This window comes from Natator depressus, chromosome 1 (genome assembly GCF_965152275.1).
Source record: "Natator depressus isolate rNatDep1 chromosome 1, rNatDep2.hap1, whole genome shotgun sequence".
Classification (NCBI taxonomy): Eukaryota; Metazoa; Chordata; order Testudines; family Cheloniidae; genus Natator; species Natator depressus.
In genome coordinates, this window is record NC_134234.1 from 207,125,896 (window position 1) to 207,151,682 (window position 25,787).

Genomic DNA, 25,787 nt, shown 5'->3' on the forward strand with positions numbered 1-25,787 from the left:
AGATAAGTAATATCTTCTCAGCCAGTTCCACCCACTATGTGGTCACACATGTACACTTTAACCACTCATCCAAAGGAGGGGTACCTCCCACTTGCATACTTCTCTTGGTGCCCACACCTACTTCTCTGTATGTGCCCTTTGGCTTTCCCTGTGTCCCCAAGATGTTTGAAGAATCTCCACACCTTGAGGAGAGAGGAGTTCCTGACTGGCTTCTCTCAGACATGAGCTGGGACAGCAGCTCTTTGAGTTGAACCACTGTTCAGACCTCCTTTAACTGAAGGTTTGCTTGCTGAACAGGTCCTAGTTAGAAAACAAACTCTAGCTACTGAGTGTCCCAAGGAAGTTTTCAGTTCTTTGTTTGGGAGCTTCACTTACTGGCTCAAGTGCTCACTACTTTGAGTCTGGATCCAGAAGACAAACTGCTTTGAAAACCCTATATCTAGTACTATAAAGGATGCCAGTCTTGAGAGCCTACCTCTTCAGACTTGCTTTCAGCCCCATTAAATGTGATTCCCAAGATTCCCTAGTGGGTCAGCGCTACTGTTGGGAAGTCCTATGTTTAGTCATTAACTCTCCATTCGGAAGCTCACATTCTCTCAACTTGCTTGGTAGCCTCCTCCTGGGCATAACCTCTTACCCTGTAAATTAAGGTTTTCCCCTACCTCTAAGATAGTCAAGGGGTTCCTAAATGGGTCCAGGATTCCTGCTTTCTGTGTTCTCACTGATTGATTGTTCTCCAGGCCTCAGGCTCCCTGTTTAGCCCTGTCTCCATTACTTTCACATGCAGAAAGAATTCTCTGGTCTGGCATCCAACTACTGGGTTACAGTGCCAACATAGTCTAATGAAGCAGCTGAAACTGTTTGGTATTTTGGCACCTCCTATACTAGCTCTGGAATTGGCTCACAACCCCAATTAGCTGCTTCTGTGCCACAACTGTCAGCAGACCTGCTTGTGCAGGGAAGTTGACTGTAGGTGTTTGAGTGCTACTTGCAGTCTGCATGGAGGTAATCTTCTCTCCCTGCCTCCCTCCCTCTCCACCTTCCCACTCCCTCAGCTGATTTGTTTCCTCCATACAAGGTGCTCCCTTTTGCTTCTGAACCCCTTCTCGCCCCTTGAAATCCTTTTTTCTGGAATCTTCTGGAGACTGTTCAAATTCAAGGCTGCTTTAAGTTGTCTATCATCCACACAGTCTGTCCGCTCTATGTGGCGGTAGGCTTTTGTGCCTTTTGTAACAGGGTAAGAAAATGGAATTGATTCACATGGTAGAGCCTGGTTCAAATCACAACTCTTCTCAAAGGCAGTGAGATAAGTGCCTATAATCCCCTGCTGCTGGGAGAGACAACAATTGAGCATATATGCTCTCTCCAGAGTTGGTGGTCTGTGTTCTATAACTTACCAGTTCACTAGATTTCTGGTCCCTTTAATCTCTCGAGCTCTAGTTCATGCTGGCACTGCCGTTTGTGTTCCTCATAGCAGTTTCACTTCCAGCTGGCATGCTTCTTCCTATTCAGTTCTCTCCTCCTCACAATCAGCAAGCCTCTGGTACTCCAGTTTCTCTCTCTCTCTCTCTCTCTCTCTCTATCTGCAGCTTTTCCCACTCCAAAGATTGATTTTTAGGAAGCCCAGTTGGGATGGGGCCCAGCTGCTGCTCTGATCACTCCCCCGAGCCTTCCACTGGGAACTTCTTCCTTGGACTCTCCTGTTTCCACTAGAGAACTGAGTCATTTTCTGTTTTCACACAGTTCTGGTCCCCAGTTTTTCCTCCAGATACTGCAGACTGACCAGCAATGCCTTTTTTCAGTTTATTGTCTAGCCCTTTTCTTTGCATAACTCCACTTGCTTCTTTTTTGTGAGCTGTTCATATTTGATTTTCCTGACCATCTTTTCTTATTCTCTTCCCCAAAAGAACATAAGCTACTTTTTCTCTTGCTTTTTTCCTTGTTTTTACCGCTGTCACTTACTGTAAATGACCACTGTCACATTCATCCCACTAGTACCACCATTATGATGGGTCCAGGGCTAGCTGCACTTCTGACCCCCTTCTGTGGTATCTGAGTGCACTCCCTCCAGATCTTAGGCCTCAAGCCTTTACTTTCCTGGTCAGGTCTGTCCCTCTGGGGTTGCTAGCCTGCCTAGAAACTCGTTCCTGAATTAGATGCTGTTTGTGCTGTTACACTAGTTACTGAATTATTCCTTTAATTATTCTGGGAATTCTACTTGAGGGAGCCTGACTGGCAAACTGTTTCCTCCACCTCCACTATGGGGGCCTATGGGAATTAAGCCCCCAATTATGGACACAAATGATCCCTAGGATTCCTCAGTTCTCCTTGAGCTTTCCTGCCAGAAAAATAAAGCTTTGCATAGATTCTCCTGGGCTGAGTGACAGTGACACAGCCTCCTCAAATATTCTGAATCCAAATTGCCCGACACCAAAGACACTGATAAGCTTATCCTGAAAGCGTATCAAGCTTTGCCAGGCCAGCAGGGAATAACTCACGACTCTGCTTCCCCTGCTAAGGTTTCCCCCAAAGTAAGAGTGTTCGTAAGGCTCAGTGTATAGGAAAAAAACCTTTTCCAATATTTATACTTCCCTTACATCTTCTAAAGGAAAAGTGGGGAAAGTTTGGTGCTGACTCTGAGACTCCAGTGTCAACTCCTTGAAGTCCTCAATCCCGGAAGAGGGGTGTCATTTCCTTTGCTTCCATCCTCAAAACCTCTTTTGATCCTGGCTTTAGGCCATCAGTAAATCTGTAAGGGTATTTCTTATGCTAGTCTTGAATGCTCTCTCTAGTAGTAGTTCATCTGTTTCTCTAGCTTTGGCTGTGCAGCCTCCAAGAAGTGTGTGTGTGCATGTACATGTACACAGACCCACCTCCAGAAGCTAATGGACACAACCATGCCAAAAATCACTGGCGCTGGTGAAGGGCCATTTCAGTTGGAAGCTCTGTTCTCTAGCTTGGCCCGAACTGTGCAGTCATTCCTTTGTTAGTATATGCCATGTGATCATTTTTTTTTCCTATGCAGGGTAATGCCATCTACAACTTGCTTCCGGATATTATCAGCCGCCTCTCAGACCCAGACTGTGGCGTGGAGGAAGAGTCCTTCCATACCATTATGAGGTATTCTGGGGAAATGGATGTTGTGTTAATATTATGTATATCTTGGTATGCAACGTGTACAAAGGTCTAGAGAAAAGGAGAAATTGCAGTGGTATATAATATACCTTCCAGTCACTGTCTGATCAGAACTGTTGACATGTTTCATAATGAGCAGTTGAAATAGGAACTGCGGTAAAAATGGCAGGAAATCTGTAGGTGTATTTCCTGTACTAGTCTTGAATGCTCCCTCTAGTAGTTGTTCATCTGTTTCTCTAGCTTTGGCTGTGCAGCCTTCAAGAGATGTGTGCGCGTGTATGTGTACACAGACCCACCTCCACCTGCTTTGTAGCCAGATATGGGTGAGGGACGCTATAGTGAGATTCCCCCAGCTCTTCTCAGATAATGTTCTTTTCCAGAGCTATGTGGTAACATGGACAAACACCCCCAGAAGCATACAGCATTTTCCTAAAGAGTTGTGTTCTGGCCACAGTGCTGTTGGGATTTTGTTGAAGTAACTCTGTACTTAGAGTTGCAGCTGGGATTCTTCTAGAAGCCTGTTTTTTTATCATAAGGTCCACACATCCATTAGAAACGTTCTTCAATCTGGGGATATACTTGTCACTGGCTGATAGAAAGGGAATGACCTGGCTCTTGAAGCTCCCATGAGTTCTGCCTTCATAGCTGTGGAGAAGATAGGTGACGTGATATATTTTATTGGACCAACGTTTGTTGGTGAAAGAGACCATTCAAGCCGCATAGAGGTGGTCTTCAGGTCTGGGAAGGATACTAAGGCAGTGTTGCATACTAGCACTTTTGTTGGTATATTTTGTGTCACTCAGGAGTGGGGGGGAACACCTCTTGAGCAATATGTTACACCAACAGAAGCGCCAGTGTGGACAGCGCCTTGTTGGGCTGGAGAGTGTCTCCTACCACTACTCATTGATGGTGGTTTAATTATGTTGACAGGAGAGCTCACTTCCGTTGGCATAGAGCAGCTATACAGGAGATCTTACAGTGGTGCAGCTGCATCGGTACAGCAGTGCTGTTGTAAGCTCTCTAGTGTCGACACGTCTTTAGAGTGTCACAGCTAAATATAAGATGGAACAAATTATTTAGCATAAGTAGTTCATCTTGAATGGTCCCGTAGAATGTATGTTAAGTGGCCCATTAACACTTATGCGATCGTAGGACAAAAAAGGAAGGATAGTGGCTTTAAATTGTTGTAATGAGCCATAAATCTAGTGTCTTTATTAGGTCTGGGTTTGTTTAGCAAAGTTATTAGGAGTTTAAATTATTTGTATGCGTATCATGTATTCGAAGTTATGAATATTGGCTCTGTACTTGTTTTGATTTTAAGTAGCCTTAGTAAGGCATTTGGTCAGCTTCTTAAGAAAGGAATTTGCAAGTTAAGTTCCCAATCAAGAAACACTTGACAAGGGAACCTTGGAAGACTCCAATCCACATAAGAAGTCTACCTGGAGACGTTCAAGGTAGCATGTAAGCAATGGCTGCCACTTGTAAGGAACTGAGTCATGCATGGACATGTGACTCCAAAACTCCATATTGGAGCTGGATTCTGCATAGGAGAGAGGAAGGGGTCTCCACCCACAAGAGAGTGTCTATTTAAGCCCCTGGGAGACCCCTCCATTTGGTCTTCAGCTGGCTCAAGAGATAGCCTCTCCACCCCCAAAGGGTACCTGAAAGAAACTGGAACAAAGGACAGTTACCACAGGGGTGTGAGTGATTGCTGGACCCAGACTAGAAAGAGGCTAGTCTGTCAAAAAAAAAAAAAAAAGAGAGAGAAAAGAAAACGTACTGGAACATCTCTGAGGGTGAATTTCATCTGTAATCACTTTCTTACTGTATTAGGTTTAGACTTGCATGTTTTGTTTTATTTTGCTTGGTAATTCACTTTGTTCTGTCTATTACTACTTGGAACCACTTAAATCCTACTTTTTGTATTTAATAAAATCACTTTTTACTTATTAATTAACCCAGAGTATATATTAATACCTGGGGGAGCAAACAGCTGTGCATCTCTCTCTATCAGTGTTATAGAGGGCGAACAATTTGAGTTCATCCTGTATAAGTGTAATACAGGGTAAAATGGATTTATTTGGGGTTTGGACCCCATTGGGAGCTGGGCATCTGAGTGTTGGATACAGGAGCACTTCTTAAGCTGTTTTCAGTTAAGCCTGCAGTTGTTGGGGGATGTGGTTCAGACCTGGGTCTGTGTTTGTAGCAGGCTAGTGTGTCTGGCTCAAACAAGGCAGGGTTCTGAAGTCCTGGGCTGCCAGGGAAAGCAGGCTTAGAGGTAGTCCCAGCACATCAGTTGGCAGTTCCCAAGGGGTCTTCTGTGATCCAACCCGTCACTATACCCTGTACAGTTTCCAGTGTAGGGTGCTGGTGACAACTAAGGAGGTGCAGCTGGAGGCTTTTTCCCTTGTATTCAAGCAGGTTCTCTCAGAGTATTTGGGTGGCGCAGTCTGTGATGCAGTCTACTTCTCTGGTGGCATGTCCTTGTTTGGTGAAGGTGGTTTTAATTGTGTTAAGGTGTGTATCCTGGACTTTCTCCTCGGAGCATATTCTGTGGTCTGAGTACCTGGCTGTGTAAGAATTCTTGGAGTGGTTACTGGATCTATGAAGGTAGGTGTGGGTTTCTTGTCTGTAAGGTTCCATTGTTGAAGCTGCTAATGGTGTCTAGGAAGTTGATGCTAGTTCCAGAGAGTATAATGGACAGGTGGTGGTTGTTGAAGTTATGGTGGAAATCTGAAGGAGATTAGGTTGTCTGTCCAGAGGATGAAAATATCATTGGCACACTTAAGATATATCATTGGTTTCATGAAGCATTTGTCCAGAAATTCTTCCTCATGGTGGCCTGTGACGAGTTGGCACGCTGGGGAGCCATCTTAGTACCCTTAGCTGTGCCCCTGTTTTGGACAAAATGTTTGTTGAATATAAAATTGTTATGGGTGAGAATGAAATGAATGAGTTAGATAGATAGGTTTAGGGTCGAGATCTGAGTGTTGTCTATTGTCCTGTAGATATTTGAGGCAGGCAGCAATGAGGGGTGTTGGTGTAGAGCAGGGGTGTTGGTATGGAGCAGGGGTGGGCAAACTTTGGCCCAAGGGCCACATTGGGGTTGCGAAACTGTATGGAGGGCTGGGTAGGGAAGGTTGTGCCTCCCCAAACAGCCTGGCCCACGCCCCCTATCTGCCCCACCCCACTTCCAACCCCCCTTGCTCCTTGTCCTCTGACCGCCTCCCCCCAGGACCCCACCCCCTATCCAACTTCCCCCTGTCCCCTGACCGTGCTCCTCCTCTGCCCCATCCAACCACCCCTGTCTCCTGGTTGCCCCCTGGGACTCCCTGCCTCTTATCCACCCCACCCCCGCACCCGACCCCTTACCATGCCACTCAGAGCAGCAGGAGCTCGCAGCCCAGCCGGAGCCAGTCGCACCACCCACCAGGAGCAGTGGGCCAGAGCTGAGAGAGGGGACAGCAGAAGAAAAGCCGGGGGCTAGCCTCCCTGGCCGGGAGCTCAAGGGCCGGGCAGGACGGTCCCACGGGCCGTAGTTTGCCCACCTCTGGTGTAGAGGGAGATGACATCCATAGTGGCAAGGATTGAATTCTGAGGAAGGTTGTTAATGTTCCAGAGTTTCTGGAGGAAGCTGGTTTTGTCTTGCAGGAAGCTGGCCCTTTTGTGTGAAAGTGGCTTGAGGATGGTTTGAGTCCTAATATTTCTTCTGTAAGAGTGCCATAGCCAGATATGATGGGTGTTCATAGCAGCAGGCAGTCTTGAGCAGGCTTACCTACTGCAGACCATGTTTGAGGAAAACTCTAAAGTTTTTCAGTTCGTATTTGACTTATGGCTACTGAATCCCAATCATGCCCCAGAGCTGCATTTGCTTTTTGGGGAGTTCCCCAAATACCCCACCTTGTGGATGAAGGGCTTCACACACAGTGGACACTGGAAAGTGCAGTAAGGTATCCAAAGTAATCTATTTATAGATGAATAATATTCACCATTTGAGTCTTAGAGGGGCATCATGCTAGCTCTCACTTTTTGCAATAATTATTTTGCATTATTAACACAGGGAAGCCTTTACTTGAAGATTTTTCTGTGATAATCTTAGCCTAAGAATGGAAAAATTTATCTATAATAAGGGCCACAAATATGCCCCATCCTGGAAACAAAAGGAACATCTGGGATGAAAGCAAAATTAGCATTCAGGTTTTTTTAAAGGGGAAATCTATCCTCATGCTCTGAACAAGAAATTAACTATATTTTGAAGACAACATACTTTCTGACTTTAGGAAAGTAGAATGAAATTATTTTATCTGTAATAGTTCTCTGCTGGTGGGTATTTTAGATGACTGGGTGCTCTCCTAATAACTGATGGGTCTAGTTCTCTTAACCCTAACCCCTGCAAAAATGCAAGCTGTTACAGCACCCTAAAAATGGATGTTTTCCACTGTTCCCAAAATTTAACTTTTTTGCCACTTTGTCTCCTTCCTGCCTTTTTGTTTTTTCATATAATTTGCTTAACTGGAATGATCTAGTTGTGAAAAGTGAAATACCAAAGCTGTAAACTCTCCATTTGGAACTATGCTGTAAATTGTCTGCTTTCTCTAAGCTTGGGAGAGATTAGGGCATGGCAGGAGTCCTAATCTTTCTCGGCCAGTAGGAAGAAGGGGGTATACAGATGTCAAAAATACTATGTTAAAAGAACATTTAAGGTTACAAAGTCAAACCTGCAGAAGTTAAGAAGTGCTAGAAATAAGGTTCCCTGTGCAACATTAATTTGGCCCCCTTATGTTGAAGTATTATGATAGTCTTTTTAATTACAATCATACTATTTTTTTCTACAGATCCCCCTGCTTCATTCAGTATTCAGGGTGGATAGTGCTCACTGAATGAGCTTCACAAAACTCCTCTGAGGTGAGGTGGTATTACTTGTTTTGAAAATGAGAAACACGTGCATAGAGTAAGGTCAAATATCCCAATTTTGTAGGCCTGCTTTTGAGGTGCTTATGACCTGATTCTTTTCAGAATACATAGTATTATACAGTAACTCCTCACTTACCGTCAACCCAGTTAACATTGTTATGTTGCTGATCAATTAGAGAACATGGTCGTTTAAAGTTGCGCAATGCTCCCTTATAATGTTGTTTGGCAGCCACCTGCTTTGTCCACTGCTTGCAGAAAGAGCAGCCCATTGGATCTAGCTGGTCAGGGCTTGGAGCCAGGGTGGACTGGCAGACCCTCATCAGCTCCCCTAAATTCCCTTTGTGGCAGCTGCCTAGCAGGCTATCAATTGATGGACAGTTCAGCTGTCCCTCCCTCCGCACTGCTGTGCACAGCTTCTGCTCTCTGCCTTGGAGCTGCTCCTGGGAGCCTCCTGCTTGCTGTGTGTGGGGGAAAGAGGGGTACTAATGTCAGGGTGTGTCCCCCCATACCCCATTTTCAGAGTGTGGGGAGGGGGACATGACAGGGCTCAGGACGGAGGGAGCTTGCGGTCAGCAGCTGCTGTTTCAACTTGCCAATCTACTTAAAAAGGCAGTGTACTTAGTGGGGTCAGCGTACTTAAAAGGGCAATGCACCCCCCCACACACACACACACACACATCTCTCTCTCTCTCTCTCTCTCTCTCTCTCTCTATTCGTGCTGCCTTGTAGAGTGTGAGGCTACATTAACAACGTCTTAACGCTTGAGGGCTCAGCCAAGTGCTAGTTCATCATTTAGTAGTAAGGCATTCCCTGGAAAATATCCTACCCTCTTCCACCCTCGGACTCCACCACCTCAACCAAGCTTCACAATCATTATTGCTGTGTACAGTATTAAATTGTTTAAGACTCTCTCTCTGTGTGTGTGTGTGTGTGTGTGTGTGAATATAAAATTGTCTTGTCTGGTGAAAAAAATTTCCCTGGAACCTGAACCTAACCCCACCCCACCCCCCGTTTGCATTTATTCTTATGGGAAAATTGGATTTGCTTAACATCATTTCGCGTAAAGTAGCATTTTCCAGGACCATAACTACAATGTTAAGCGAGGAGTTACCATATAGCATTTTCTGTGTTCTCATTGACTTCATTTTCAGTTGTGAATGCTCAGCACTGCTGCAAATCAGACCTCAGCATCTCAAATTAGGCACCTGAAAAAAAGGAACTGTTTGCCCTGTGAAAGGAAGGAGTTCTACAGCCAAGTCTCATTCATCACACATCCATGATTCGTTCTCTGGTCACTGTCCACTGAATGAGGCAGGGGTCCTGTGGATAAGTGTCTAGTCATGTAATTATAGTATAGTATATGCACATGTAATTAAAGACTGTATCATGCATATGCACAAGGGGCCCAGATTTATATTGTATAGAAAACCTTCAATGTGGCATTTCTTAACTTTTGAGTGCTTGACTTTGTAACTTTAATTTTCTTTTAATGTCATTTTTTGATATCTTTTAGGCTTTTAAAAAAGCAAATTGAAGAAACAAATGTCGTCATGTGGCATCATATTGATACCTACATGGGACACAAGCAGTATTGGAAGCTTTAGATCCACTGTACAGACCTCAATCGCTTGAGCTAACTGAGTAACTGATAACAATATTAGGTAGTCACTTTCTAGAGGAAGCAGCCACTAGAGGGGGATCATCTCTGCTGGAGTGCTCTCATGCAGTTGTAAGATTTATTTTTATTTTATTTTTTTTTTAAACATGGTGGGGAAATGCATTTGGCTGGAAAAATTCCCCCAAACCACCTGAGACAGTCGTCATGGAAACTTCAGCTTGAACAGCTTGGCAAATAAGTGACTGAAAACAAGTTCTTTATAATTGGAAGTCTTGAGCAACCTTCACTGTAGGTGATGCTACCATTTCTGTGTATTTAAAAAGGTCCAGACACTTCTAACGGTCTTCCTTCCTGAGAGCTCAAAATATAAACTCATCCCAGAGAGGGCAGTCACTTGGAACCAGTCTCTCCCCCTCCCCCCACCAGCCAAAGGCTCATGCATAAGGTGACTGCAGTTATGGAGGGAACAGGACTGGAGAGTTAGGGGGGAGGCAGAGATACAGGGGGGTGGATACAGCTAGGGTGACTATAGCAATAGATGGGGAAGCTAGGAACAGTGTATGAGTTGAGGAAACTGGGATGGGCATAGTTGAGCCCTTAACAGCAGCCAACTTTGAAGGTTCAGGGGGTTATTGATTCTGAAGTTCCTCTCCCTGTGGCCTGGGCTTACCAGAACTGAGCTGTGGAGTGGCTGCTCCCGTCTTTCCTTCCACCTTTTTGGTGGGAAGGGTGGAGGATAAAACTTTTCAAGGCTGGCAGTGGGGTAAGGAGCAGCCATCGGCACCCCGCTCCTATATCTTGCTCTCCCTTCACCTATGTGTAAGGGAGAGTGTGACATCAAAAGTAAATGTGAGATGAGTAGCACTTGGCAGGTCTATAGTAGCTGAGGTGGACAATGGGCTGAGTGAAGCAGCCAAGATACCAGAGAGCTTTGTTCAGTGGCTCCCAGACTGCTCTTTCTCCTCAATGCAGCCCCTCTGTTCCCTACTCCCAGCTGACCCACCACACACTACACCTGTGCTGGGGCTGGGGTGGAGATCCTGGCTGTTAGCTATGCCTACAAGATCACACACAGCTGATCAATTGGTGGCACCCAAATTGCTCCCTGTATATGTTTGTCAGACCTAGTCTTGCTGCCTCTGTACCACAGTGAGAAGTTTTCTGTGCAGCTCTGCTCTAAGCTGTGGAGAAAGGCTACAGGCCCTTCTGGTCAGGTGCATTTGCAGTCTTTAAACAGTCCCGGCCCTGTTATCGGGCTGTACCCCCAGGCTTCCTCCCCAATGGTTTTGCCCTCTTGGTCTGTTCTCGCCCCTGATTGCCAGTTGGGTCCATTAACAGTTCGGTTTCCCTTCTGGGGGTTTATTGCTGTCCGATTGTAGGCCACTTCCCCAGTGGCTTATGGGTAGGGCCCTACTAAATTCATGTCCATGAAAAACACGTCATTGATCATGAAATCTGACCTTCTGCATGCTTTTACCATATACTATACAGATTTCATGGGGGAGACAGCATTTCTCAAATTGGGGGTCCTGACCCAAAAAGGAGTTGCAGGGGGATCACAAGGTTATTTTAGTGGGGAGTCACAGTATTGCCACCCTTACTTCTGCACTGCCTTCGGAACTGGGCAGCTGGAGAGTGGCAGCTGCTGGCCGGGAGCTCAGCTCTGAAGGCAGCGCCCCACCAGCAGCAGTGCAGAAGTCAGGGTGGCAATACCATACCATGCCTCCCTGACTTCTGCTGCGTTCAGAGCTGGACAGCTGGAGAATTGCAGCTGCTGACTGAGGGCCCAGCTCTGCAGAGTAAGGGTGGTAATACCATGCCATCCTTCTTCTGTGCTGCTGCTGACGGTGGCTCTGCCTTCAGAGTTGGACTCCTGGTTAGCCGCTGCTGCTCTTCAGCTGCCCAGTTCTGAAGGCAACGCTGCTGCCATCAGCAGCACAGAAGTAAGAGTAGCTGTACTGCAATCGCTGACCTTGCAACTCCCCCATCCTTTTTGGGTCAGGACCCCTATAATAACAACACCGTGAAATTTCAGATTTTAACAGGCTGAAATCATGAAAATTTTAAAATCCCATGACTCTGAAATTGACCAAAAAGGACCATGAATTTGGTAGGGCCCTACTTATGGGGGAGGGGGACTGAGGCCCACCCACTACTCCAGGTACAGGGACCCTAAGAATAGCAGCCATGCACCGCTGTGTCCCTTTAACAAAACTGCTTTCAGTTCCCTGTGCCACTTCTCTGTGGCCCTAGCCTTCACCAAAGCTTCACCCTTATCTCAGGGCTCTTTTATGTTCAGGCCCACCAGAAAGTCAGGAGCTCTTTGTCTGAGCTGTCCACAGTGCTGCGGTTCCCTTTGGCCAGCCAGGAGCACCAACTCCACTCCTCTGGCTCCAGCAAGGAACTGAATGTCTCTGGCTCTGCAGCTCCTCTTTATTTGTCCCTGATTGGCTGCTTCACTTTCAGTCACTGTAGGCTGCTTGGAGGACTCCTGTCCCAGGAAAGGAGTAGTAGAGGTGTGGAAAGACCCTGGGACCTCCATAAGGGGGTCTCTGGGCCTAGTCCACCCCATCACTCCCTTTTATGTAAAGACTAATTTACATAAGGTTGAATTGGTTCCCAATATCACAACATTGGTTACAATAAAAAACAGTAAACTTTGGAAAACAGAATAGCAGAGTTGAAGGCAGTACTTTCCTCAAAAGAGAAGAACAATGAAACTCTCAACATCTTGATCCTCAACATTACCTGCCTCTTTCCATATGTCCAGCACAACTCGTAATGAGGACTCCTCTTCATATGCTCCAGTTGGATCTCTGTATGGTCTGTGAAGCAATACTGATCCAGAGAGTAACTGCTGCTGGCTAACAGATTAATTTAGCAATGATGAGCTGATGCTTTGCTTCCAGCTGCCATATTCATTTGGGATTTTCTTCAAATTATTTTCCTGTCATTCACACAGATCAGAAAGCAAATATTCCCCACAACCAAAAGAACAAGGAGTTGCTGGTGCCCCAATGGTGTTAGAGTTAATCTTCTTAGAAAGCTTTACCTTTAAAAAACCAGTTAAAAAAAGCACCAAATTTAATGTAATGCTCTTACAATATATGGGATGCAGTGCTGCAGGAATTGCCATAAAATGGGGTCCGTTTGCAGGTTTTTGGCATGTATCCTTAACTCTGCACTTCTGGTTTGAGTTCTTAAATTCACTCAGGAGGGGTACAGGGTACACAGACCAGTGTTATGGGCCACAATCTTAATTATAACAAAGTTTTGTCTGAATTCTTATTGCAATGGAAGCTATGACAGTTACCCAAATTCACAGTGCTGCTGCCTAGGAAAATATGATTAGTACTGAGCTGTGCTTGCAGCTTCTTTTCCTCCTTCACTCAGCTCTGCAATATCCCAAAAGACCCCATTTTGCGGCTCTGTGTGGAGAAGTGGGAATTCTCTTTGCGCTCATCCTCCCTAATCCTTTTTTCCCTACAGACAGCTTTTCTCTTATATCACAAAGGACAAGCAGACAGAGAGCCTGGTGGAAAAGCTGTGCCAGCGATTCCGGACTGCCAGGTGGGTTGCACTCTAACTTTCTAGGACAAGGAGAATAGTGCGAGTTCCCTGATTACCAGAGAGTGAGCCTGCTCCCATGGGGATGGCGTCAGGCTCCCATTGTGCTGCCCATATGGCATGATAGTTCTGCAGACCCTGTTCTAGGTTGGGATCTTCCTTTCCCCACCTCCTTTTAAAACAAAAAAATTAAGGACAGTTGAGACTTAAAGCTGTTTGCTGTTATCACTCTGTCATTGGTGGGGAGGGTACATGACTTCAGCAGGGCCTGACTGCAGAAGGCCATAGCAGATTCCAAACTGTCAAAATTTAAATCCTGTCCACCATGCAATGGTCTTATGCCCTTGAATAATGGGCATAGCAGATGCCTTTTCTGCCTTGGGAAAGGACATATCCCCAGTACATGTTTGATCTGCCTTCTGCACCTAAAAATCCGGAGATGTAAGGTACTATTACATTTACTTGAGCAGTCTGTGAAAGTTGTGCCTAATCCTGAGGCGGCAGGAGCCAAGAAGGCCATCTAGCAGTACCCTAGCAAGCAGGCACCAAGATTTGAGTGGGGAGAAGAGAACATTAAAACACTTATCCAGAACCAGCACCAGGATCCTTGACACGATCTCTGCATCAGCATGACTGTTCCAGGAGGTGTGTCCCTAATCACCATCTCCTAGCTTCAACTCTTCTCTTACATCAAGTAGGGATCCCTCTCCTCTCAGGTCAGGAGTGGGACTCTCAAATTCTGGAAGCGCCCTGTACCAAGCATCTGCACAACTGGTAATAGGTTGGTCTACTACAACCTGGTCAGTAACCTTATAACTCATTTTCTTGGCCCTGCTAACTTTACTAGGGTCCACGCTTCCATATGTTTAGAAGCAGATCCATATTGTAAATGTGGAGGAAAAAGTAATTGGTCTCTATTGCCAGTAACATCAGTGGCCAGGTCTCTCATGCCTGAACCCAAGGAAGAGCCTTGTGAGCATGAAGAGAGAGTTCTGGAGGCACTCCTCCGTCTTGACCAGAAGGACACATTAACCCCAACTCTGGCACAATGGTTCTTCAAGTGATCTATAAAAATATTCCACTGTTGGTGGGGGGCACATCACAAAGGGCAGAGCTGCCCCAATTGTGCCCCAGTTCCTTCTCACTGCCCATTGCTAAGAGTCAGCGCATTCTCACTCTTGTTCCTCACTGTGCATTATTTGTAAAATATTTTAAAGTGGTTAGTGATAATTAGCAGTGCTGTTCAATGTAGTGTTAGTATTTCTGTTAATTTTCTTCCTAGTTTAGATAATTTTGGGGGGGGGGGTACGTCGGTGCTTATCCTGTAATAATGACAGATCACAAATCGGGAAACATTTTTTAAAAAAAAAGTTCTATTATGTTAAAAGATGGGTACACCTGGTGCTTATTTTGCCTAGGGGAGGGTCACCTAGGTTGATACCTGTTGGTCATTTTCAAAAAGGATGCAGTGGGCTAGGGAGTCCTGCCTCATGGCACCTCTAATTGAATAATCCATTCATACTGACTCTGATCCTGGCTTCTCACCATTGGATGCTTCTAAAGATCGAGGAGCCTCAAGGTCAGTCCCTGCAGCTTCATCCTCTTTATTGTCAAGCCTTAGGTCAGACCTCATATGGGAGCTTAAACATCACATGGACTAGCAGTGCAGATCACCGCCTCCAGTCCTGCTGTTCAGGCTTGTAAAAATTCCAGGCCTTCTGACATCAAAATTTTGCAAGAGGTCCCTGAGCTTCAATATTGATTTCTGGTCATGGCCCTGTGGAAAAAGGCTTACCCCAGGTCTCTCCCAGCACAAAATCAGTGATATTGACTTCATTGGTACTGAGCTCATCCAGACAGCCACTAGCTGTATTGACAACTTTGTAGATTGTGTTACTACAGCAATCTGTTTCAGCGATGTCTTCTATGGCGTCAGATTCTACTTGTAATATCATAGTATTAACTATCCATGCTTCAAACCCCCTGGTACCAGCAGCCTCTCCAGCACTATTGACGGGGGAAGCATACCTAGCCAATAAAGAGATCTCCATATCCTCAGTACAGCTTTCACTGCTCATTCCTTCAAGATTGTTGGGACCAACTCTCTTTAGTGCCAGTGTTCTGGTACCAAATTGTCCAGTATCTTCTACATCTACTGGAGAGCACCTCCCTTTCTGGAGGACTACTCCACATCATCCTCTGATTCTGAGGTCAGTGACCAGCTTTGCCTGCTAGATCACAATGTACTCCAGGTTCCAGCCCAGGGCCCTGTGGATTGCAGCTGTCTATAGTGTCTCTTGTAACAGCTGCATGACAGCTACAACTCCCTGGGCTACTTCCCCATGGCCTCCTCCCAACTCCTTCTTTATCCTCACCACAGGACCTTCCTCCTGATGGCTGATAACGCTTGTACTCCTCAATCCTCCAGCAGTACACCACCTCACTCTCAGCTTCTTGCGTGCCTCTTGCTCCCAGCTCCACACACACACCTCACCTACTGAAGTGAGGTCCTTTTTTAAAACCAGGTGCCCTGATTAGTCCTAATTGATTCTGGTAACTTCTTAATTGGTTCCAGGTGTCCTAATTAACCTTCCTTAATTGGTTCCAGCAACTTCCTGATTGATCTGGAACAGGGATCTGCTTAATCTGGGGCTAATATATCTACCTTCTATCACTCTCCTGTAGCCATCTGGCCTGACCCTGTCACAATATTAACATGAAAGTCAGAAATTACTTTAGAAAGAAATCTGGGGTGAGGTCTAAGAACCACCTTGTCTTTAGAAGTTGGTCCAATAAAAGATAATACCTCATCCACCTTGTTTCTAATATCTTGGGACCAACAAGGTTGCTACAACAACTCAGATACAAACTGACTGTCTGAGCCCGCTCTTGAACAAAGACAAGAATATTTGATATCTAATCTGGTGACAAAAGGACTGATATTTCAGCAGCCCAAGAAGTTGAAAATAACCTGAATCACTGAATCCTTCAGTGACCACTCATACAGCTGCATGGAATCTCTGCTCAGCCAATCCACAATCTTGTTGTGATCTCCCACTAATAAATGCTGTGTAGAATACACCAGTCCCATAGCTTTATTGCCTCCTTGCAAAGTTAAAATAAGCTCCGTCACATAATACATTGCTGACATATTATCCATGGCAACTTGAACAACTGAATTCTTTACTTGTAGGAGGAACAACTTGAGAGCTAGACAGATGGCCCTCAGTTGTTTTAACACATTTATGTGCAAATGGGATTCTTGGTGATTCCAAAGGCCTCAAATTAATAAATTGCTGTGATGGTTCCAAAGTTGGTTGGAGGACACATCTGATGTAACTATTACAGTAGGAGGATAGAACCTCCTTTGAGAACATTCTCTGATCTCAGCCACCATGTTAGAGAGAATCCTCACTCCAGTATTTGAATATTTTGAACACACCACCCATACTGAGTTTGGAATTCATTGATACCCAGTGTTTGAAGTGGCCTCATTCTTAGTCACATATGTTGGGGGGGACTTTACTAGGCCTCATTAAAATGGGGTCATGACCCACTTTGAGAGGGTTTTGGAAGTAATCTCTGAATGCTGGAGTGCAACTTAATAAACATTTCTCAGAGATTGCACCAGTGAAGGAGATTCTCTGAGATGGTGACAATAGACTTCTTGTTTGTTAGAAGGCTCAAATTCTTGAACAGGGAACAAGTGAACTGAATGGTGTTTCTCATTTCCTCTTCAGAAGAAGCTTTTAGGAGCCAATCATCTAAATATGGGAAGAAGAAAACAAAACAAAATCTGCTCAGATATGTTGCTACCGCAGAAAGGCATTTGGTAAAAATTCTGAGCACAGTGGGAAAGACTTACATTGAAAATAGTCCTGACCAAGAGTGAAATGAAGATATTTGCATTGAGATGGTATTGTAGAAATACGGGGGTAAGCATCCTTGAGATCGAGAGCAGTGAATCCATCCAAAGTAGAAAGGGAGGGGATAAGTGATACAAGAATTAGCAATCCAAATTAGAACTTTCAGATGTATCTGTTTGGATTCCTGAGATCTAAAATCAGTCTAAGATACCTGTCCTTTGGCATAAGAAAATGAGGAAAATCCCATGTTTCTAAAACTTAATGGAACTTCCTCTGTTGCTGTTGCTTGTAATAGTCTGTATTTATGTCCTTAGTACCCTCTTGTGAAAAAGGGAGTTGAGGAGTGGGGGGTTGTGTGGAGGAAGGGAAGCTTTAACTATCCAGTTCAAATCTTTGTGTCTAAGACCCATCTGTCCAAGGTGATAGTCTTCCATACATTGTAGAAATGACAGGCAGTCTCCAAATATATGGGTAGACCTCTGTTTTGCAGCCCTCAATTTTCCTGTTAAACCTGTGGTGGGATATTAGGCAATGAAGACTTAGCTGAAGAACTCTTTGTTCTGATCTGAGGTTTGAAGGCTCTCTTCTTCGACTGAGGAGAGGATTGTTGCTACTACTGGTATTTGTTTTTTTTTGGTCATAACAGGAAGAGGAAGAAGAGGGTGGACAGTACTGCCTATGGCAGTGGTTCTCAAACTGGGTCGGGACCCCATTTTAATGGGGTTGCCAGGGCTGGCTTAGACTTGCTGGGGCCCAAGGCCGAAGCCTGAGCCCCAGCACCTGGGGCCACAGCCAAAGTCTGAGGGCTTTAGCCCTGGGTGGTGGGGCTCAGGTTACAGGCCCCCTGCCTGGGGCTGAAGCCCTTGGGCTTTGACTTTGCACCCCCACCCAGGGAGGCAGAGTTTGGGCGGGCTCAGGCTTCAGTCTCCCCTCCTGGGATTGTGTAGTAATTTTTGTTAGAGTGTTGAAGTCCAGTGAACATGGTATCTGAACATAGGAGCAGATTTCCTTCTAAAAGATTGTAGCAGACTGAGATTAGTGGAAGACTGTCTTCCATTTTTTTCTAAAACTTCATAAGGTTTAGCACTGAAGAGACCATCCCCTTCAAAAGGAAAGTCTTGTATTCTAGACAGTCTCTATAGGTAACAACAAAGATCTTAACCATGCACACCTATAGAGCAGTATTGAGGAAGCAATCAATCTGGAAGCAGTGTCTGAAATATCAGAAGGCACTCTAAGTGCATGTATTTCAACATTCTGACTTTTTCTGTTGAGGACATTAATTTCCATCAATCCTCTGAAAGATTTCTGGTGAAAAATGAAATCTTCTCCAAAAGGTGAAATTGATCTCTCAACATTGCTGCTTGATAATTGGCCACTCTTACTCAGAGAAGCCAGGGGGAAACCAACAATTTTCTAAGATATTCCAGAAGGAACCACCTCAAAAAAGAAATCAGATGCTCCCACGCCCTGAAAGGAAAACCTACCTGGAGATCATCAAGAAACCCGAAACAACTATCAAAAAAGAGAAGTTGGTCCAATAAAATATTACCTCTCCAATCTTGTCTCTAACATTCTAAAATGTTGAAAATCCGATGAGTGGCTTTTTCCAAAGCTAGTGAAAGCAATTTCAAAGTTTGTAGTGGAATTGGATAGCATTATCAGAGGGGGATGAAGCTGAAGTAACAGCCACATTATTGTCTGGGGAAGAATCACCCACAAATTCAAACTCCTGTTGAAATTCATGAGATCTCAATATCATCTTCCTAGGGCACTGTATGAAAGTTTTATCTTTTGAGCTCCGCTCAGTGCTGCATCCACCATATCACCCACACTGATCTTTTTGGTGGCCATCACCTTGGCCAAAAGTGAATGTGCTCTCAGGCACTCTGATCTAAATGCCTATATATACCTAGTTTTACAAGGACAAGATAGTACTCAAACCTCCTGTGAGATTAATTCCCAAAGTAGTTTGATTTAAGTGAAACTCAATCAGCTTATCTGCGTTCTTCCCAAAATGACACTTTACACAAGGGAAGAAGCTACCTGCTTTGGCTGTATCCAGAGCTCGCTCTGACACTACTACTTAAAGATTCTGAGCTCGGGTGCATGAGGTATCCGCACGGACTACAACATCTCAAACCACAGTTACTGTAAGATAAGTAATCTTTCTGTTCTCCATTTCCTGATACCTACAGATCAAGACTGGATGTCTTTAGTCAAGCAAGCTATTGGGCTCAACATGAATAACTAGGTGAAACTTAATAGGCTGTGATATACAGGAGGTCAGACAAAATCAGTGGTTTTCAACCTTTTTTCATTTGCGGACCCTTAAAAAAAATTTCAAATGGAGGAGCAGACTACTTTGGAAATCTTAGTCAAAGCCTGTGGACTCCCAGGGGTGCACAGACCACAGGTTGAAAACCACTGAGTTAGGTGATCTAATGGTTCCTTCTGCCCTTTAACTGAATGTATAGGATTCCTGGAATTTAACTGCTTTTTATAAGATTACGCCTGTTATAGAGCAACTCTGCTTAGTAGGTGCTCCTTCGCTCTGAAGCTGAAGACAATCTTTGTTTTCCCCAGAACAGAGCGTCAGTATCGAGACCTTTCTCACTGTCTCACTTTGCTTCCTCTCTCTGAACGAGGCCTCCGCAAGATGCAAGATAATTTTGATTGTTTTGCTGACAAGCTCCATGACCTGGCTGTCTATAACTGTTTCCTAGCTGCACTGGGCCGACTCCGCAGGTCGGTCACCAAACCGGAGATCAAGGTGAGAATCTGATAACTAATTCCGAGATTGGAAGAGTACTTCTCCTTCCAAGCTATCACAGACTAGTACTGTAGGTATGGGAATGGCCAAAGTCAGGATGAGCTGGAAGACTAGATATAGCTGCTTCTAGGCCATAATAAAGGATCACAAAGCTTAAGATGTAGGGAACTCCCAAGGTGGGTTTCCTGAGCTTGCTGAGGGGTTCGGGGGGAATCTGGGCTGCAGCATGGAATCCCTCTCCCCCCTCCCCACTTATCAGCTTCTGTCTCACTGTATCAGGCTCTGATTGAGGAGATGGAGCAGAAACTCCATGCCTGCCACAACCATGGTATGGATTCTACAGAGGTTCCCAAGGAGCTTCTATGCCAGGAGGGAGGCAAGACTCCCCTGCTAAAACCAGGAAAGAAGAGACAAGTAGCTGGTATGTTCTTCCTAAGGCAGCACAGTCCTGGCCTCTTTGTCCCTCCTATCCTGCAATCCAGGCAGAGCAGCTGTGGGTTTCTCACCCCTTTCAGGAAGCCTGGCCCCTCACCTCTCTGCTTCTCTTGCAGGCTCCTGCCGCCGTCCCATGAGCATAGCCAACGGAGATGCAGACTCTTCTTTCATCACACCTCAACCCCATGTGCCCAGGCGTTGCCGGGGTGCCACACAGCGCCATTCATCTCAGAAACCTGCTATCATCTTCTCTAGTGATGAGGAGAACAGCCCTGAGGATGGTAAGGACTCTGCGCATGCTAGAAGGCTGAGGTGTGGGGGAAGAAGCCTGGACTGCCCTTTAACAGAATCTTGCGGGTGGTTGCTGCCGTTGCTAAGGCCCATGTTGTAATGAGAGCTGGCTTTTTTTTTTTTTTTTTTTTTTTTTTTTTGGAACCTCAAACTGTTTTTCGAATTTGGGTCAAATTTGGCAAATAGTTTCAGCTGAGGGGGGAAAGTGGAAATGTCAAATGTTGGCATACTTTGAATTGACACTTTCAAAATATTTCGCTTTGAAAATGTCAACACTCTCTTCATCCTGGCCATTTTTTTAAATTTTTGTTTCATCAAGAAAAACAAAAAATTCTGTTCAGTTCAATACAAACTGAATTTTTTATGGGTTTTTCCATTAAGACCATCGAACTGAAAAATCAATTATTCACTCAGCTCTAATAATAAAGTTCTTCTCAGGCATTCTTTGCATGTTCCTCCTAGGTTCCCAGTCCCAAATAGTCCCATCATCTCTTGGGGGTGTAAGGCATTCACAGCTGTCTGTCTGGAAGGGAGGCCATGACCTTTTGCTACAAGGCCTCAGGGAGGGCACAGTTCAGGGCGGAATTAGCACTGGGGTCTCTGTCACTCAGCAGGGTAGAGCAGTAATGTCTATAAGCCCCAGCCCTTGGGCAGGGCAGAAAAGTCAGGAGTCTCTGGTCTGGGGTCAGGGCAGAACAATGAGTCTCTATGCCCAAGCCCTCAGACAGGACTGGGCAGCAAAGTCTATAGGCCCAGGCCTTCAAACAGGGCAGACCGCTGAAAAATGCAGGCCTCTTGACCTATGGTGCGGAGGCTGCCGCCACGGGTGAGGTGGCTGGGGTAGGGGGACATGGGCCCACCCACTGACTCCACTGCATCCAAGCCCAGGGCCCTGCCACTGGGTCAGCAGGGAAATCTGGCCGCAACACTCTGGACGGCTGTCAGTCAGCAACACAGCTCTGGCATTCCCTCTAGATCTTGGGAGCTGCAGCGGTTGCTGTCGGGACTGACCTCTAGCAACGGATGAGTGACGTCCTCCTGCAGTTGCTCCTCCAACTGAGCTGGAGGGGCCTGCCTTTTATACTTTGGGTTCCTGTCCCCCCCTCCCCTGCCCTCTGCTTCCGGTGAGGCAGGCATGGGTGTCCTGGCTCTGCCCACCAGGGGGCAGTGGCAGTTGTCCATCTGGGAAGGAGGCCACGCCCCCTTGCTGCAGGGGGCTGCAGATTATATTATGGGTTATCAGTAGCCTTGGTCCCTTGCTTATGTCCTCTGATACTCTGGGTATATGGGTATGCTGTCTCCTTAGTGACTGATACTCTGCTTCCTTCCTCTTAGAACTCTGTGCCGAATTGATAGAGGATGAAACCCCAAGCAAAGTGACTCCCATTTCCCGAACTTCTGCTTGCCATGCTCTGTGACAAAATATCTCACAAATGTGTCTTAGTTATTAAGAAATAAAACTGGTTTTATTTCCTCTGCTGTCTTCTGTGTTAAACCAACCATGTAGCCTTTTGACCATGTAAATGAGGAAATGGCAGAGCTGAGATTTACAGGAGCTCAGTTTCATAGAATCATAGAATATCAGGGTTGGAAGGGACCCCAGAAGGTCATCTAGTCCAACCCCCTGCTCGAAGCAGGACCAATTCCCAGTTAAATCATCCCAGCCAGGGCTTTGTCAAGCCTGACCTTAAAAACCTCTAAGGAAGGAGATTCTACCACCTCCCTAGGTAACGCATTCCAGTGTTTCACCACCCTCTTAGTGAAAAAGTTTTTCCTAATATCCAATCTAAACCTCCCCCATTGCAACTTGAGACCATTACTCCTCGTTCTGTCATCTGCTACCATTGAGAACAGTCTAGAGCCATCCTCTTTGGAACCCCCTTTCAGGTAGTTGAAAGCAGCTATCAAATCCCCCCTCATTCTTCTCTTCTGCAGACTAAACAATCCCAGCTCCCTCAGCCTCTCTTCATAAGTCATGTGCTCTAGACCCCTAATCATTTTTGTTGCCCTTCGCTGGACTCTCTCCAATTTATCCACATCCTTCTTGTAGTGTGGGGCCCAAAACTGGACACAGTACTCCAGATGAGGCCTCACCAGTGTCGAATAGAGGGGAACGATCACATCCCTCGATCTGCTCGCTATGCCCCTACTTATACATCCCAAAATGCCATTGGCCTTCTTGGCAACAAGGGCACACTGTTGACTCATATCCAGCTTCTTGTCCACTGTCACCCCTAGGTCCTTTTCCGCAGAACTGCTGCCTAGCCATTCGGTCCCTAGTCTGTAGCGGTGCATTGGATTCTTCCATCCTAAGTGCAGGACCCTGCACTTATCCTTATTGAACCTCATCAGATTTCTTTTGGCCCAATCCTCCAATTTGTCTAGGTCCTTCTGTATCCTATCCCTCCCCTCCAGCGTATCTACCACTCCTCCCAGTTTAGTATCATCTGCAAATTTGCTGAGAGTGCAATCCACACCATCCTCCAGATCATTTATGAAGATATTGAACAAAACCGGCCCCAGGACCGACCCCTGGGGCACTCCACTTGACACCGGCTGCCAACTAGACATGGAGCCATTGATCACTACCCGTTGAGCCCGACAATCTAGCCAGCTTTCTACCCACCTTATAGTGCATTCATCTAGCCCATACTTCCTTAACTTGCTGACAAGAATACTGTGGGAGACCGTGTCAAAAGCTTTGCTAAAGTCAAGAAACAATACATCCACTGCTTTCCCTTCATCCACAGAACCAGTAATCTCATCATAAAAGGCGATTAGATTAGTCAGGCATGACCTTCCCTTGGTGAATCCATGCTGACTGTTCCTGATCACTTTCCTCTCATGTAAGTGCTTCAGGATTGATTCTTTGAGGACCTGCTCCATGATTTTTCCAGGGACTGAGGTGAGGCTGACTGGCCTGTAGTTCCCAGGATCCTCCTTCTTCCCTTTTTTAAAGATTGGCACTACATTAGCCTTTTTCCAGTCATCCGGGACTTCCCCCGTTCGCCACGAGTTTTCAAAAATAATTTGCAGGGTCATACATCACATTGCAGATGGCATGCTGCATCTTCCTTGTCATAAACTTTCTGAACATACAGCTCTTCTCAGAGTGCGGTCCCTATCTGTATTCCAGATGTGGGAATGCATGTGTACTATATGCTTGAGATCAGAGATTCTAGCAAGCTGTGTTTGTTGGTCTCTGCCTGTGCAGTTGTTCTCCCTGTGCTCTAAACCCAAGAGTATAAGAGGTGGTGTGGACTGATGTCTCTCCAGTTCCTTTTTACCACTGCATGGCCTGATTTCTCTGCGTTTCTTTTTGTCTTAACAAACCTGCAAACATGTTGTAAATAGCTTTTAGTATTTTAGTATAGTATAGTTAGTATAACTAAATTTGTTTTTCCCTCCCTGTGGACAAAGACTATGCCCAGAGTTCCAGGGCTTAAGAACTGTCTCCTGTCCCCGCTCCTTCTGTGTGAGCAATGAGCACTAGTGCAGTCTCTATAGTCTGAGACAGGCGCATATCTCAGCTAAGTGCAGCATTTGCCATTTGTTTCCCCCACGAACCTGCAAGGCTCAAGAATTCCAGCTAAGAAAACATATGGAGAAGGCTGAGACCTCAGTCAGAACCGGGCCAGTGAGACCCCCTCTTCCACACCATGGTACATCAACCTCAACTGATAAGCTGTGCTCCTTCAAGCCAAAACTCAGGAACAGAAGCTAGAGCTGCTCAACCCAAGGAATTACTCTCATCAGAAGCCCTGGATAAGGGGCACACACAAGCAGGAGGACAGATCTTCTTCCATGTCTGTTTCCAAAGAAAGGAAACGCAGTGGATCTAATTTTACCTAGATTTTAGTAAGGCGTTTGATACCGTGCCACATGGGGAATTATTAGTTAAATTGGATAAGATGAGGATCAATAGGAAAATTGAAAGGTGGATAAGGAATTGGTTAAAGGGGGGACAACGGGTCCTACTGAAAGGTGAACTGTCAGGCTGGAGGGAGGTTACCAGTGGAGTTCCTCAAGGATCAGTTTTGGGACCAATCTTATTTAATCTTTTTATTACTGACCTCGGCACAAAAAGTGGGAGTGTGCTAATAAAGTTTGTGGATGATACAAAGCTGGGAGGTATTGCCAATTTAGAGAAGGACAGGGATATCCTACAGGAGGATCTGGATGACCTTGTAAACTGGAGTAATAGTAATAGGATGAAATTTAATAGTGAGAAGTGTAAGGTCATGCATTTAGGGATTAATAACAAGAATTTTAGTTATAAGCTGGGGATTCTTCAATTAGAAGTAACTTTAGTAGAGTAAATTTAGTAGTAAAATCAGTACAGGAGGAGAAGGACCTTGGAGTATTGGTTGATCACAGGTTGACTATGAGCTGCCAATGTGATATGGCTGTGAAAAAAGCTAATGTGGTCTTGGGATGCATCAGGAGAGGTATTTCCAGTAGGGATAAGGAGGTTTTAGTACCGTTATACAAGGCACTGGTGAGACCTCACCTGGAATACTGTGTGCAGTCCTGCTCTCCCATGTTTAAGAAGGATGAATTCAAACTGGAACAGATACAGAGAAGGGCTACTAGGATGATCCGAGGAATGGAAAACTTGTCTTATGAAAGGAGACTCAAGGAGCTTGGCTTGTTTAGCCTAACTAAAAGAAGGTTGAGGGGAGATATGATCCCTCTCTATAAATACATCAGAGGGATAAATACCAGAGAGGGAGAGAAATTATTTAAGCTCAGTACCAATGTGGACACAAGAACAAATGGATATAAACTGGCCACCAGGAAGTTTAGACTTGAAATTAGACGAAGGTTTCTAACCATCAGAGGAGTGAAGTTTTGGAATAGCCTTCCAAGGGAAGCAGTGGGGGCGAAAGATCTATCTGGCTTTAAGATTAAACTCAATAAGTTTTATGGAGGAGATGGTATGATGGGATAACATGGTTTTGGTAATTAAATATTCATGGTAAATAGGCCCAATGGCCTGTGATGGGATATTAGATGGGGTGGGATCTGAGTTACCCAGGAAAGAATTTTCTGTAGTATCTAGCTGGTGAATCTTGCCCATATGCTCAGGGTTTAGCTGATTGCCATATTTGGAGTCGGGAAGGAATTTTCCTCCAGGGCAGATTGGAAGAGGCCCTGGAGGTTTTTCGCCTTCCTCTGTAGCATGGGG

General features: G+C 45.4%; 1 protein-coding gene across 1 annotated transcript in view; it reads left to right on the forward strand.

Moving 5' to 3' along the window:
* Positions 1-22,064, forward strand: part of NCAPD2 (non-SMC condensin I complex subunit D2) — a 57,264-nt gene extending 35,200 nt beyond the window's left edge. Inside the window, exons 26-31 of the mRNA XM_074975464.1 lie at positions 3,026-3,120; positions 13,157-13,237; positions 19,687-19,873; positions 20,153-20,294; positions 20,425-20,589; positions 21,935-22,064. Of these exons, the coding sequence (XP_074831565.1) occupies positions 3,026-3,120; positions 13,157-13,237; positions 19,687-19,873; positions 20,153-20,294; positions 20,425-20,589; positions 21,935-22,017 (753 nt within the window). The 3' untranslated portion in view covers positions 22,018-22,064. The remainder of the gene's footprint in view (positions 1-3,025; positions 3,121-13,156; positions 13,238-19,686; positions 19,874-20,152; positions 20,295-20,424; positions 20,590-21,934) is intronic.
* The last annotated feature ends 3,723 nt before the right edge of the window (positions 22,065-25,787 follow it).